Source organism: Lycorma delicatula, chromosome 3 (assembly GCF_047948215.1).
Source record: "Lycorma delicatula isolate Av1 chromosome 3, ASM4794821v1, whole genome shotgun sequence".
NCBI classification, from domain to species: domain Eukaryota; kingdom Metazoa; phylum Arthropoda; class Insecta; order Hemiptera; family Fulgoridae; genus Lycorma; species Lycorma delicatula.
In genome coordinates, this window is record NC_134457.1 from 138,067,266 (window position 1) to 138,082,567 (window position 15,302).

At 29.3% G+C, this 15,302-nt stretch overlaps 1 protein-coding gene across 1 annotated transcript in view; it reads left to right on the plus strand.

Annotated features, from left to right (window-relative positions):
* The first annotated feature begins 3,337 nt into the window (after positions 1–3,337).
* The window catches only part of blw (ATP synthase subunit alpha blw, mitochondrial), a 29,723-nt gene continuing 17,758 nt past the window's right edge, over positions 3,338–15,302 (plus strand). The window contains exons 1-3 of the mRNA XM_075360646.1: positions 3,338–3,482; positions 10,809–10,922; positions 11,652–11,765. Coding sequence (XP_075216761.1) covers positions 3,417–3,482; positions 10,809–10,922; positions 11,652–11,765 — 294 coding nt within the window. The 5' untranslated portion in view covers positions 3,338–3,416. The remainder of the gene's footprint in view (positions 3,483–10,808; positions 10,923–11,651; positions 11,766–15,302) is intronic.

Below are 15,302 nucleotides of genomic sequence, written 5' to 3' on the forward strand. Positions count from 1 at the left end.
TCAGTATTTCATTGTGGAACTGTAATAAGGCCTTAAATATAATTAGCCTAACATTTCAACACGTACGTTTCTGTTCAAATTTCATGAGTTCCTTACAGGCGATTTGTGACAAGTACTCCAGAAATTGTCACTAAAATTCAATGCGCTATTTATGTAAGATTCAGTGCGTTATTATTCAAGTAACACAACTGTAGCTTCTGTTGCATCCCCTGCATATTGGAATTTCAGACAATGAGCTTGCTGATAATGCGGCAAAAGAGGCTTGTTTCCAGCCTCCTTTCAGTAATCATGTTGTTTCTGATGATCTTGTTTTTTTTTGTAGAGGGAATCCATGAAGAAAGGTAAAGTCAATGGAATGTTACCATCAATAATAAACTTTGTTTAAAATTGCTTCTTCAATTTCTGTGAATACACACTCTACATCATCATCATCATGGGCACTTGTAGGCAATTGTTAACAATGTTCAAGTCCTAGTAAAGTCAGTTATTTTTACACGGATTTGAGTACTAGATCATGGATACTAGTGTTCTTTGATGGTTGAGTTTCAATTAACCACACTTCTGAGGAGTAGTCAACCTGAGACTGTACAAGATTATACTTCATTTACACTCATACATATCATCCCCATTCATCCTCTGAAGTATTATCTGAAAGGGAATTACCGGAGGCTAAACAGGAAAAAGAAAGAAGATGTTAACAATCGTTGTCGGCTTAGGTTTTGATTTTAACCTTATTACAATGATTCTATCGCTAAGCATTTTGAAATACTCTACTCTCTTTGCTATCTTCTTGTTCATTACAAAACCTACTGCCTGTCCTTTATTTGAAGCTGAGTTAATTATTCTAAAATCACCTGACCAAAAGTTGTTTTCTTCTTTCCACCAAACCTCGCTAATCCTACCACATCTACATTTAACCTACACATTTTCCTCTTCAAATTTTGTAACCTACCAACCTTTTTTAGACTTCTAACATTTCACGCTATAATTAAAGTGTAGTAACTTCAGAGGATGAATGTACTCTACATGTACGGTTAACTCGTAGAATGTTATTTTTTTAATTTTCTGGTGACCCCTTCCTTAGCAGTTCCCACCTGGAGATCCCCCTGGGAGGGAGGGTGGTGGCGAGGGGGTGACTAGTTTACCTCCAGAATATTTTATTTTACCAATGAAGGTGCCTCCATCTTTATTGCATGAAAATAATACAGAGATCTACATTTTCTTGAAAAAACAACTGTAGTTTTCCATTGCTTTCAGCTGAGCAGTACTCAAAAGACTGAGTGATGTTGATAAGTTTTCCTGACCTAACCCTTAACAGCTACTGAAAGAGCTGCTGCCCTCTTTCAGGAATCATTCCTTAGTCTGACTCTCAGCAGATACCACTCCGATATGGTTGCACCTTTGGTCCAGCTACTCTGTATCAATGAACACTCAAGCCCCCTCACTATTGGCAAGGTCTCATGATTCATAAAGGGAGATTAAAATATATAATGTAAATAAATAAAGAATCAGAAAAAAATTCTCATATTTTGAAAAGTGTGGTTACAATGTGACCTTCAGAACAACAATTATTATACACAAAATAAACCACCAAATGCTGTGCTCATAAAGTATTTCATAAACTGAACTGCTGTGAAAATGCAACATTCTACATTAGTCATATAAGATGAAGCTTAAACAAAAAAATCTGATGTGGACACCATATGACTTCCTTGTATCCCTATTAAATTTCATATACACATTTTTGCTGCACTTCATTTAAACTTATTTCATTTGAAAGTGAAATACAATCCTTCAATTCTTTAGTAAAGTGGACAGTTACACAATTTTTAAAATATTAATTAATTCAACAATCTTGAGTAATAAAGTACCTTTATTACTCTTTAAATAAATATAAGTCTTATATCTATTTAATCAGTATAAGGCACTTTCTTTCTTTTTCCTCTTTAGCCTCTGGGAATTACCATACAGATATTACTTCAGAGGATGATATGTATGAGTATGAATAAAGTGTAGTCTGGTACCATCTTAGTTCGACCATTCCTGAGATGTGTGGTTAATTGAAACCCAACCACCAAAGAACATCAGTATCCATGATCTAGAGTTCAAATCTGTAAAAAAATAACTAATATAAAAGTATAAGGCACCTAAGATCCATATTACTGTAGCTAACATGGGGAAGACCATATTGCATGTGTGAATAGTACTCTACATGTCTTCATCACAAAATACTAACATGCAATATTCAGTTATACTCAAGAAAAATGGCCCTAAAAATTTCCTTAGCATTTTATATATCAATGTTGTTTCATGTTGCTCAAGTAGATATATGGTGTGAGTACTTGTCGGATCTGTAACAATGGACACATCAGTATTTTTTTTAACTTTTTTTTTTTAATTTAAATATATTGATTTGTTAATAATCTTGTTAAAAATCTTTGAATTAAAATGAAAAGTACATAAAATTTTATTTCATAAATAATTTCTGATTTTTTCATATTTTTTTTGTGTTATTACTGAATTGTTATTCATTGTTAAAGATTTTTTTACAGTCAGAGGTTAATAATTATTAATAAAACAATACATTTAAATTTAAAAAAATGTTAAAAATATTTGTATATGAAGTCTGATTTGAACCAATGTGTTTTCCCCTTTTAAGATGCAGATATTTCATTAATTTTATTTGACTCTAACTCTGGAACCAATTAAAATAAGTATCACTTATGATATATTGTTGAAAACCTCTCAACAACCGAGAGTTTATTACTGCAATTAAGAAAAAGTCCAAAATCCAAATGTTCAAAATTGAAACCCTCTGTATACACATTTTTGGTACATTCAATTGTAATCAAAAGGGAAGGTGCACAACTAGATCTTAAAACAATCCTAAATACAAAATTTCCACCTTTTACGGCTAATCGTTTTTGAGTTACGCGAGATACATTCATACGTACTCACGTCACGCCGAAACTAGTCAAAATTGATTCCAGGGATGGTTAAAATGGATATTTTTTGAAATCTGAAAAATTTTCGTGATTAAAATACTTCCTTTACTTCGTACAAGGAAGAAAATAACTATCTATAGTAGCTTACCTATGAATTAAGAATGATTTCTATTCAAGTACAGTCTTTCTATCAGTATAAAAATTGTTTGTAATAGGCGCCTGTATAGATATACAGGTCTCCTTTACCTACATTGATTGAAAACGTAAATTAAGTGGTTTTATTTATTAATGACGTTTTATTAAAATCTGAATTATGAACAGTTAAATTAATTTCTTTAATATTAAAATATATATAATTTTAATTTAAATTAAAAGAGGTATGCGTTCGTGGCTATTCGGAGTGCATTCTGGGTAATCACACATTTCTCGTTCTCGGTCTCCATCTTTTCGTTTTTGCAGAGACTGACTGAAATGGCTCTGCTCTCTGTGCGTTTAGCCTCTATTGTGGCAAAGCATTTGCCATCAGCAGCACCACAGGTATTTAGAAGAGTTTAAAAATTACTTTTAAAATTATTGATTTTGCAGTTTTTAATTAATTATTTTAATTTTTAACATTTATGACTTGAGAAATAGGGGTCACCTTTAGAGGGCTTAACTGTGTGACATACTTGTTAAAAACTTTCCTTTTTTTTTAGATAATATGCTTTTCCGAGTACCTTGGAAATTGTTTACTTGTGTATTTAATTCCCTCAAATACTATTGTTGTGTTGAAAGAAACTTTACGTTACAGGGGCTTTGTAATCTGTGTTTTGTAGTGAGCTAATTTCGGTACTCCCATTTTCTTTCTGATGTTTTCGTTTTATAGCGAACTATTTTAATCGCCTCGTGTTTTAGTATTTCCAAACGGCAAATGTTTTTTTAATTCATAATAAAATTACTTTTACGTTTGAACTTTTGGCGTAGTTATGGACTAGTGATAATGCTTTCTTAAAGCATTAATAATAATCGATTTAAATGAAGGTTACTTATGAATGCCTGGCGGATAAATGTTGATAAGTTCAATGTTAATTTCAAAAAATTATATTTAAGATCTCGGTTTTATTTTAATTTATTCTGTTTGGTTGTGTTTAACAGAATTTTTTTGTGAAATATATTTTTGCTATTTTTATCATTTATTGTTTTTCTTTTTTTCCATTTATGTAGATTTTCTGAATAAGTTGCTGAAGGAAATTAGCCTTGGTATTTTATTTTACACAAATTAGTTTTATTTAAGAAACTTACAATGGCTATAATTTGTTGCATCTTAACACCTTTCCACGATTTATTTTCTTAATATGTATTATTTGACCTTCAGATTGCATTGGTTAGGTTTAATGAGTAAGTTAGCAAATAGGCCATACTGTTGATTAATTAATATACTTGTGGTGATAAAAAGATTTAGATAGCGTGAAAACATGTAGGATTTTCCACAATTTTTATTTACTTTTAGAATGTAATCAAAAGGATTTTGATCGTTCTTAAGTTTTAAAATACACCGTGTTTTATGGTGTGGTAATGTTTTTTATAATGCTGTTCAATTATAATGCTGATTTTTGGTTACTTGTAATCTTTGTAAAAAAAATATTTGATTAATAATAAGTTTAAGGTACAATTTGGTCTTATTAATTATGGCTTATTTTTTTTATAAAACTTCATTTTTTATTTCGTTTATTTATTTGTGACCTTAAAATTGTTCTATTTCAGTTGGATAAAATGTTTTTTTTTAAACTGATTAATAATAATGTAAGATTTGTTATCTAATGTAATCAAAGTTCAGTAGTTATAACTGCACAATCGCTAGGAAAAACATTGTATAACTTGAATTAGAAAACATTAAGTAAACTTTTCAAAATCATGTTAATTTTAGGTTGAGGTGTTGTGGTCATAACATTTTACTTACACCATTGGAGATGGGATAATTTATAGGTTGTAGGGATTAGTTTTGGTTGTGTGGTTTTGAAGTCGCTAAACTAGTAATATTAAGTTGATGTAGCTATTTTCTGATAAATGCTGATTTTTTTTCAGTAGTTGTTTGTTTTTATCCTGGTTGACCTTGCAATGTCACCTGCTGAATGGATAATAGTATAGGATTGTTGTAGTTCTTACATAAGCTTAAGCTACTAGCAATCGTAGCCAGTAAAGTCATCCTGGTTGTTCTCCCATCACTCCCTATTGGTAAATATTGTTCCTGGAAAGAAATAAACCAAATAGACATGCAGTTTTGATATTCTATATATGCACAGGAAAAATCATTTGAAAATTGTTGGAAGGAGATTGCTCTCCTATAAATGTTTCATGAGAATACATAAAATATGATATTTTTCAATATAACTGCATTTATTTTTAAAGTACAAATCAACTTTATATTTTTAACTAGTTCTGATAGGCTACATACCACAGGAGACATTGCTCCCATTCTTCATAGTAGTGCTGGAAGTCTTTAAACTGCTTATTATTATTATATTACTGGAACTAAACTGCTTTAAGTTGATTGATAACAGGATCGGGTTAGTAATGGTGCTGAGGAACATCAGAAATCCTCATTTCAGTGAAAAATTCATTCATAGACATTTTTACATGATGTTAAAGTTTGCAGTTAATGTTAATTAGAAGTGGTAAGCGAGTGTAGGTTATGTTGATATAAGTATGATTCATCATATATTGTTTAAAAAAAAAAGTAGAAAGATTTTGGGGGGAAATCCTGTAAGAGTACCAAATTTGGTTCAAAGAGAAAGGCTTGAATGTAATAAAAAAAATATGAACATATAGTTAGTTATATACTTGTCGAATTAGGAAGCTAATGTTTTTGAAGTGAAAGTACTCACTGTGTTTCAGCATGTAAACTGAAAAACAGTTTAAAATTCCATATAGGAAACTCATTTTACAATACACATATATAGGAAACTTCCATTTGATCTTTTTTTTTAACATGGCGAATTAAGTAAGGAATAAGCAGTGCTTACTCCTAACGTTTTATTTCGAGATTGACCTCAAAGATTCATAATTACATTATGTGTCGATGATACTAAAGAAATTCATATTGCTTTGGTTACCTTGCAAGAAATATACACACTGCTTTCTGTTGGAGTGGTTTTTGGGAATCATCTTTTCTTTTTTGTCAGATCTTGTTAAAATGCGATAGATCTTGGTATGGTTAAAATATAATCGCTCTATCTGTCATTCTTATTGTCAGTCTTACCAGATAAAGGCTTATACCACTTCCACATTAAAAAAATTGGAGGTCTTTCAGAGTGAGTTTCATTTTTGATTGACAGCCCTCCAAAAAAATTGCTTGTTTGGAATGATTTGAAACGCTTATGCCCATAGAATTCTTATGTTTGTGTTAAAAGTTTGAATGGAATTTTCCCAGAGTTTTGACACAAAAACTTAATTACATATTATTCAAAATTGCGTTCTCTATTTCCTCAAACAAAACTATTTACAAAAATAGTAAGAATAGCCTAATTATATTAGTATGTTGTAACTTGTCCATGATGATGAAAGACTAAGTATTCAGTATTGCTATATTGTGTGGTATGAGAGTAGTCTCATTATTTTATCTATATTTCGTTTATAATTTATGCTAACTTCCTATGCATATTTGGTTTGTTTGATCAGGTTCAGTGTAGTCTAGGTATGAAAAGATTGATGGTAATATTTCATAAAAGTTAAATTATTTATGTGCTTTTCAACAATTATTTTTCTCTAATATTAATATGCTAATTACAAGAACCCCATGCATGAGTTTTTAATAATTGAAGTGTACATGTGATTATCTTGATTATTTTTTTCTTTTTAATACTTAAGTACATGTGAAGGCCTACATATGATTGTGTTTTTTTATTCGGTCCAAAAATAAATTTGTAGAATTATTAGCTGAAAAAATGAAATTTGTGTATAATATTTTGTTTTTAAAGATAGGAAACCAATATTCTCACTAAGTAAATGAAGGTTTGGATTGCCAATGATTTTGACTATAGGTGTCGGAGGTTTTTTTTTATGTCCTTGAATTGTGGATTGAAAATAGTTTAAAGCTATAGCAGTTTACAAGCTATTTTGGTATAGAGAATTTGATTATTTAACTTTTTGTTAGTAAAAAAGCTGGAGGTTGGATCAAAACCCCTTGAATGTAATAAGATTTTTTTTTCTTGTAATAAAACAAATTTTTAACAAGAAAAGGTTTGTTTGTGTGTATGTGTATACACACATGTATTTTTTTTCAATTTTTTGTAATTGTTAAAGTTTATTTACATTCAAAAATCAATAATTTTGACATATATTGTTTTCACTGTGCTGATTGTAACTGTATAAAAAATCTGTTGCTTTATTGTACTCTAGATTTTAAAATGAAAAATAAAAAAAAAATTGCTTATCTTGTAGTGATTAGTAATGATTTTGATCAGTATTCTTTACATTTACATTTTTCTTGTTTTTATTCGTTCTTAAATATACTTGATTAAGAACAAGAATAAGCAATTTTTTTTATTATTTTTTTTAAAATCTAGACTTGATTGAAATTTGTGTCTACTGATTTCAGTTATTTATAAATTGTAATGAAACTAATGCAATTAAATTATAAAAATGACATTAAACGAGTTTCTGAACTTTGTACAGTATCAACAAATATTACCTAATGATTACTTGCTAACCTCATCTAATTAACCTTAAGTATTAAGTTGGTCGATTGTTAGGCTGAGTCAATGATTTTATACATAACCAATTATTTAGTCAGAAAATAATGTTTATTATACTTGTACAGTACTGAATTAGAAAATTTTTTGTGATGGTACTGTGTAACTTATGAGGGACGTAACTCTGTTGAAAGGCGGTAATGTATTTGTGCTTTTTTGGATGTTATATGCTAGTCATTTCCATTAGAATATAGTATATAAAAATATAGGTATTTGAATACCAATGTTAGTATCATAATTTTATCTTTTCGTTAAGAAAAAATAACAAGAATTATCATTACTATTACGAAAACTAAGAGAGTAAAATTTAAAAACTATGGTACAGCCGTCATGTTTTTCTTGTCTATTAATGATCAACACAATGACTGTCAACATTTACCAAGATTATTGACTTTTGATTGGGTGTAATCTTTCTATCTGAAGGGTAAAATTTTTATCTGAAGACAGCTCTTTTTTGGAAATTAACAGTTTGAAGTTACTTCAAGCACACAGTATTCAAGTTACACAGTAACTCAAGTTTTCACAGTATTTCAAGTTTTGTTAATTGAAGGTGATAAGGGTCATGGGCTATTTAGGGGAAGGAAGGCATTCTCTTTCCTTATGCTAGCTTCTGGATGAATTTCAATTTTATTGAAGTTAGAATGCATTTTGAAAAATAAAGGTTTGAATATTAAAATAAATTTTTATTAATTAGCAAAATTGTAGAGGCTGGTTAGGACAAGCTAAATTTGAACTTGTTGTATACAATATATTGAATTTTTTTCTCTTATGGTACTAACAATACACTACTGTACTTGAATTGCAGTTGAGACGGCTATCAATTATTTTTAACCTCTAATAATATTTTGGTTGCCATCCTGTTTCTGATATGTTGGATTTAAATCAATTTTTAAAAAAAATGATAAATCATTTTCTTGTAAAATTTGACCAAAAATCAATGGCAAAAGCTGTCATCAATATCTGTCTGTTTTCAAGATATGAAAATATAATCATAGAAATCAGATATCTCTATTTCAGATATTAGACATGTAAAGGCTTACTGGGCAAGGATCCTTCAGACAACTCTAATGTAAAAAAATAATAATACTAAAAGTTTAATTCATAAAGATTTATTGATTCATTTTATATTCATTGTTCATTGTTTATATTCGTTGTTTAAAATTATTAAAACTATATCAGTCATGTATTAGTCATGTTATTCAAACTTAAAATTATGAAATGTTTAAATCTTATTCAATTACACCTGTACTCTTGGTCATTTTAACAATAACTAACTTATAAAATTTTTTTTTTTCTGTAAAAGTTAAAGTTGTTTAGTTTTCAAAATATTAATTTTTACCTGATTTATTTATTATTAGTCTAAATCTAGGAATTAATAAATAAGCACCCTTACTCAGTAGCTTTTCAAAGGCTAATTAATCAAAAAGAGATGGATATTGATATACAGTTTTCACCTTTGATTTTTTAGTCACATTTTACATGGTAATGATGTGTTGCATGACAATATTGTCAAAAAAAGAAAAGTTCAATTCATTATGCCAAAAACAAAATGGAGGCCTAAATTTTAGAATGGTATAAAAAATATTTATATCCAAAATAGGTATGGTGTAATAGTGGTGAGGATTCTTTAATTGAACTGTTGGAGAAACAAATTTAGTATAAACTTACTTTATGTAATCAACCTGTTTAATTGTAATAGTAATAGTTTTCAATCATTCTATTTTTTAAGTATATTATGTGTTATATGTAATTGAAAGATAATTCTTATTATTAGTTACTTTTTTTTGTAGAGATACAAATTCATTGAAAAAGAGGTTTTTAAAAACTTTTTCTGAATCTTTTTTCTTTTTTGGATTTTATAAGATTTTTAATTATTTTTAATCAGTAAAAATAGAATTATGGAAAAAGTAATGGGTCAATGGAAATTAGGCTAATGTTTATCTTTTTCTATTCTTTCAGAATCAGCGAGTCACAGCATGATTGATAGTGCTAGTACTTTTAATTTTTTTCAGATTTTCCAAAAAAGTTGTCTTTTTTTGTTACTGCTTAAAAAACAAAATTGGCCGGAATAACACCTTGAATCTCTAATTTAATGCTCTACTTTGGTCATTCACTGAGAGAAACAGACTCGTACAAAAAAATTGCTTTAAATAAAGTTAAGTTTAAGTTAGTGTTCAGTTTTATCCCGTCATTGCATGATGGGACTTTCTAGTTAATACAGTTCTATATTGGTCACTATTTTTTCTAAGTTTTTCTCTTAAAGTTTCCTCGTATCAAAAAAATGAAAACAAATTAGCTGTTTTTGTTTTTATTAGTAGTAAGATAATTTAAAATACATATGTATAATATTTCTAAAAATTATCTATTATTTTACGTTGTTTCTGTGTATGTATATTTGTTATAAAAGTTTAATTTGGAAATATAAAATATGAACCAATACCAGTTATTATAAATGAAGATAGGTTTCTTACCAAGTGTTACTAGGTTCATCTAATATTAATTAAAAACTTGAAATATTCTTAAGTATAAATATTATTACATAACTTAAATTTTCTATACATTATTCATAAACATTATTATTACTAAATTAAATGTATATATTTCTATAATTAAATATTTAATGTTTAGTCATTATTATTAATGTTAATAGATATTAAAAAGTACCATATTTAAACTGAAGTAAAAGTATCTGACCTAAAAGATGAGCTACCAGAGCTCTGCAATAATAAATTTATTTAATAATAAATAATTTTAGAAGAAATTTTCCATTGTTTGCAATAGGGTTTCTTCTCTTTTTTAATATAAAAAATTGGGTTTTGTAGTAAGTGAAGGTAGGATTTCACAGCAGTTTTCCTACCTTTGGTATGGTGTCATTTACTTTTATCCCTTAGATAATAATTTATTTAGTTTTTTTCCATTAATTTAATTTTTATGTAAAAATGTGAAATTTAACGAAAAATATCAATGTGTTGATTTCTAACTACTAATTTGAGAAAAATAAGAAAAACTTATGAGTTTTAATTGTATAAGTTATATTCGTAACTTATGGTTTCAGAACTTTTAATACATTTTAATATAATACATTTCATATGATACTGGTATTCCTTTATTTAATATTACATTTTGTTTTCAGGTAGCATGGCCTGCTGCTCAAGTTGCCAGCCGCAAATTCCATGTGTCCTGCTCACAGAGAGCTGCAGAGATATCAAACATCTTAGAAGAGAGGATTTTGGGTTCAGTTACAAAGGTAAATTTACATTATATATCATTCCAGATCATTTCATTTATGTTTTTGATAATAAAAAGTTGTATATTTTCTATCAGATAGCATAGCCTGATTAAAAACAATTACTTTGGCAATCTTATACCTCATTTCTCTTAGAATGCTTAACTTCTTGATGTTCATGGTAAGCCTCTCTTTTCATAAAAATTATCTTAGAGATAATGTAGAGTAATCAAACTTTTGGAGTGCATAAAAGAAATACCTAGTCATTCTGTAAATGTTTAATATTCTATTCGTTGTGAGAACACTTATTTACCTTGTGTTATAAAGTTGGATGAACCTTCTTTACATTCTACTTTTGTGACTATTGAAATTTATGTGTTTATATTTACAATGTTGCATGCAGTGGTAATATAGCAATATTTATTGTTACATTAAACTGTAAGGTGTAGAAGATAAACCAGGATTGGTTTGGGTTTTGACCTTTGACAGCCAATTGATTTCGTAAATATAGTGAAATATTAGTACTGTGATTGTTCTTGCAACAGTCTTATATAGTGTATTGGCCCCGTCGCATTTTTATATTAAGCAGTATATTCTGTTAATTTAAAAAATTCCATTAATTTCTAGCAGTAATATTTTCCTGGCTATCTGTGATTATTTTTTCTAGTGACATTATTTTTGTCAAATAATATTTAGTTACAAGTTTATTTATATTTATATAAAATAAAATGCCTGTCTTGTTTGTTACAGACTGATTTAGAAGAAACTGGTAGAGTATTGAGCATTGGTGATGGTATTGCCCGTGTGTATGGATTGAAGAACATTCAGGCCGATGAGATGGTAGAATTCTCATCTGGTTTAAAGGTAAGCAGTTTAAATAGCAGATGTTTTCTTTCTTGTTATTAATTAGCTATTAATAAATATTTTATTCATTTGGCTGTGTAATGTGCTTAATGAATTATATTTTTATTTTGTATGCTTTTAAATTACTAATTTTTATTATTGCTGTTAAAAAAATTAAAAAATATCTAAAAATTTTTTTAAAACCATTCCTAAATTAAATGCACTGAAAGATAAAACATAATTTTAGGACAGTATCTCAGAATGAATTTGACAAGCTTTGATGGTGATGTGTAAGATTATGTGAAAGTCATAGCTTCAAATTAAAAATTTGATGTTTTTGCCAATTTTTTCATATGTGTGATGAATGGCCTAAAGAGTGAGGTGGAAACATCAGCACCCCAATCTTTAGGCCATTCATCACGTAAATGAAAAAAATGGCAAAAACATCAAATTTTTAATTTGAAACTATGACTTCATATAATCTTACATATCACAATCAAATCAAAGCTTGTCAAATTCATTCTGAGATATTGTCCTAAAATTATTTTTTACCTTTTAGTGCATTTAATTGAGTGGTGTTTTAAAAATTTTTTATTTTCCACTTTTTAGTCTTCATAAATTTTTACTTTACAGCTGCACTAGTGCACAGGTTTGAGCGTATTTAGTGAAAGATCGAATCAATATGTTTCATGGGGGGTGACTGCAATCAAACATAGGGCTAAATAATTTCATTTTCGGATAACCAAGATCCAGTCGGTCAAGAATGTACCCATTGCTTTAAACGGTTAGCGCTTGACCTACTGATGCATACCTCGTTTGAATCTTGAAAATTGGACAAGTGGTTGCTGAGATATTGCAGTGAATTTCCAAATGGCACCACGGGGCGCTTGAAAATATTATCATCCGGTGAGTACCACTGGGAGTGGATGGGGTATCATTGAAGGGGGTCGAAAAAAAAAAGAATGCTAGAGCTGACTGTTTTTGAGGTATATTTGCAATTGTCAGGTATTTGTGTGAAAGTTTGGTTCTGGTTAAAAAGTACTAAATTTTCCCAAAACTTCGGTCACTACTGAACAGAATTTCCAGTAGTAATTGTATACCCTAATATATATCGCACTTTCATATAAAACTATAGCATGTTGTAATTTAGCTCCAGTCAGTTGTTATAGTAGGTCGAGCCATATAGTTTTGTAAATTTATTTTTTTCAGTTATGTGCAAATTTTAGATCCAAACTTACCGAAACAGGGTAGGGGTAATCTTTTACTAAGAAAATATGCATGTAAATGAGATTGCATAGTTCAAGGGGCATTTTTTTCACTTAGCAATGTAGGAGCATCTTAGCAACTTGAAAATGTTGCTAAAATGTGTTGTCTTCTGGAGTAAACCTCTAGGGAGAATTTCAGAGCGAATGGGTAAGCAGAAGTGCTTCAAAATTTGACTGAAAGTTCTGTACCATGCATCATAGTCAAAGAGTGAGTGGTAAAAAAATAACTGTTTTCTTATTATTCAGTACACAGTTGAACATTTATTATCCTAGAATGCATTTGTGCATATGAATAGGTTTGCTGTAGTACAGTTTTGAACATTATTGTCATTTCTTGATGGCTCCTTAGGGAAGTGTCAGCAGTTGATCTGTAGCCTGTAATATTTGCATTATCAAAAGTTATTAAAAAAAATATTAGCAACTCAAAAAAAATTAATGGTTTAAAAAAATAAGAAAATGATGTGGAATCTATAAAAGAATTGGGTGATATTTTATTAAACAATGAAAATTAAATTATTTGTGCTTTTATTACAAAGTAGCAAATTTAATTCGACCTGCAAAGTTGGCGAAACGAAATTAATTTGATCATAAGGGAACTGGTTGGTTATTCAAGTACAGATAACCACTGTGTTATAGTAAAACAAGAGCTGAGTTGTTGAGCTTTCTCCAGCAGGTAAAAACGTTTTAATATATAAAAGAATGAAAAAGGAAAACTTCAAACTTTTGTGAGGTAAAGACAAGAACACTTCTACAAGGTCTGTAAATAAAGTAATAAGACTGGTTCAGTAAAACTTCTTATTTACAGTCCAATTATACATATACTACTCACCATCGAAACAGTTCCCTTGGGAAGCCATGCATCGCTTCAGAAGGTTTTCCCATTCTTCATAGCAGTGTTGGAACTCATAAACTGGAATATCCTTCAGATGTTCAGTTACATTTTTTTTTTAATGTTTTCTACTGTTCCAAAATTGTGTCCTTGAGGTATTTTCTTAAAGTCGGATATAGGAAAACGTCACAGGGACTCAAGTCGAGTGAATAAGGTGGTTCAGGAACTACAAGAATGTTTCAGTATGACAAGGTGCATTGTCATGATACAGCATCCAGTTATGTTTGATGGCTGGTCTCATGCAGGCAACTCTTTTCTGCAGTTTTTCAAGAATTTCTCGTAAACATATTGATTTACAGTCTGTAAATCAATATGCCATAAGGAGGAGTTTTGCCTACAAAACTCCATATGGCAATGTCATTACTATCGAAGAAACAAATTAAACAAATTCGCATTGTTTTAATTTGCTCATTTTCGCCTTTTTGGGACATGGTGAGTTTGAAGTTTGCCATTCCTTGCTCTGGAATTTTGTTTCTGGGTCGTACTCAAATATCCAAGATTCATTACAAGTAATAACATTTTTAAGAAAAGCAGGATCAGTTTCAATTCATCCTAGAAGATCATGCGGTTACATCCACCATGTTGTTTTTTTATTCAACAGTGAGATTTTTTAGGACCAATTTTGCACAAACTTTTTTAGTGTCAAATTTGTTTATCAAAATTTGATGGACTTTGTTTTTTTCAAATTCAATTGTTCTGTAATCATTCGGACAGTTAATCGCCAGTCGTACTGTATCAAGTCTTTGATTCGCTGAACATTGTCACTTTTTGATCTTAACGGTCTTCCAGAACTTGGATTGTCTGCAATTGATTCCCAGCCATCTGGAAATGCTTTAAACCACCTAAAAACTTCGGCTTATGACAGCGTGTCATCTCCTTATGCTCTTTTAAATTTTGAAGAAGTTTCAGTAGCATTCTCAGTGTTTAACACAAAACGATTGCACAACGTTGCTCATAATTTAATATCACTCTTTTTTGTAATGCACAACAAAAACTCATTTCACAACTTGTTTACGTCTTGCTTGACAACACTAGACTAAAAATATTAATACCTAATATAAATTAGTTGTTCATATAACCATGTTTACTAATAAGTTTACAGTGTTGCCACTTTGGCTGCCTAAAAATACTAGTCTCATTACTTTATTTACAAACCTTGTATGATACAGATTCTGCTATTGCGACTTTTTAGAAGCTACATACGTTTAGAAAACAACAAAATTTAGGTATATGGAAAAGTTGCATAAGAATAAAATAAAGTACTGAGATGATTGCTTGAAAACTGCCTAAAAAGGTTTGCTATTTAAAAAGATAATATTGATTACCATACTGGAAAAGTGGATGTTGATAAAAAAGTGTTAGTACCGTCTACTTTTAATGTAAGGGAAAATAAGTTTAGTTTTC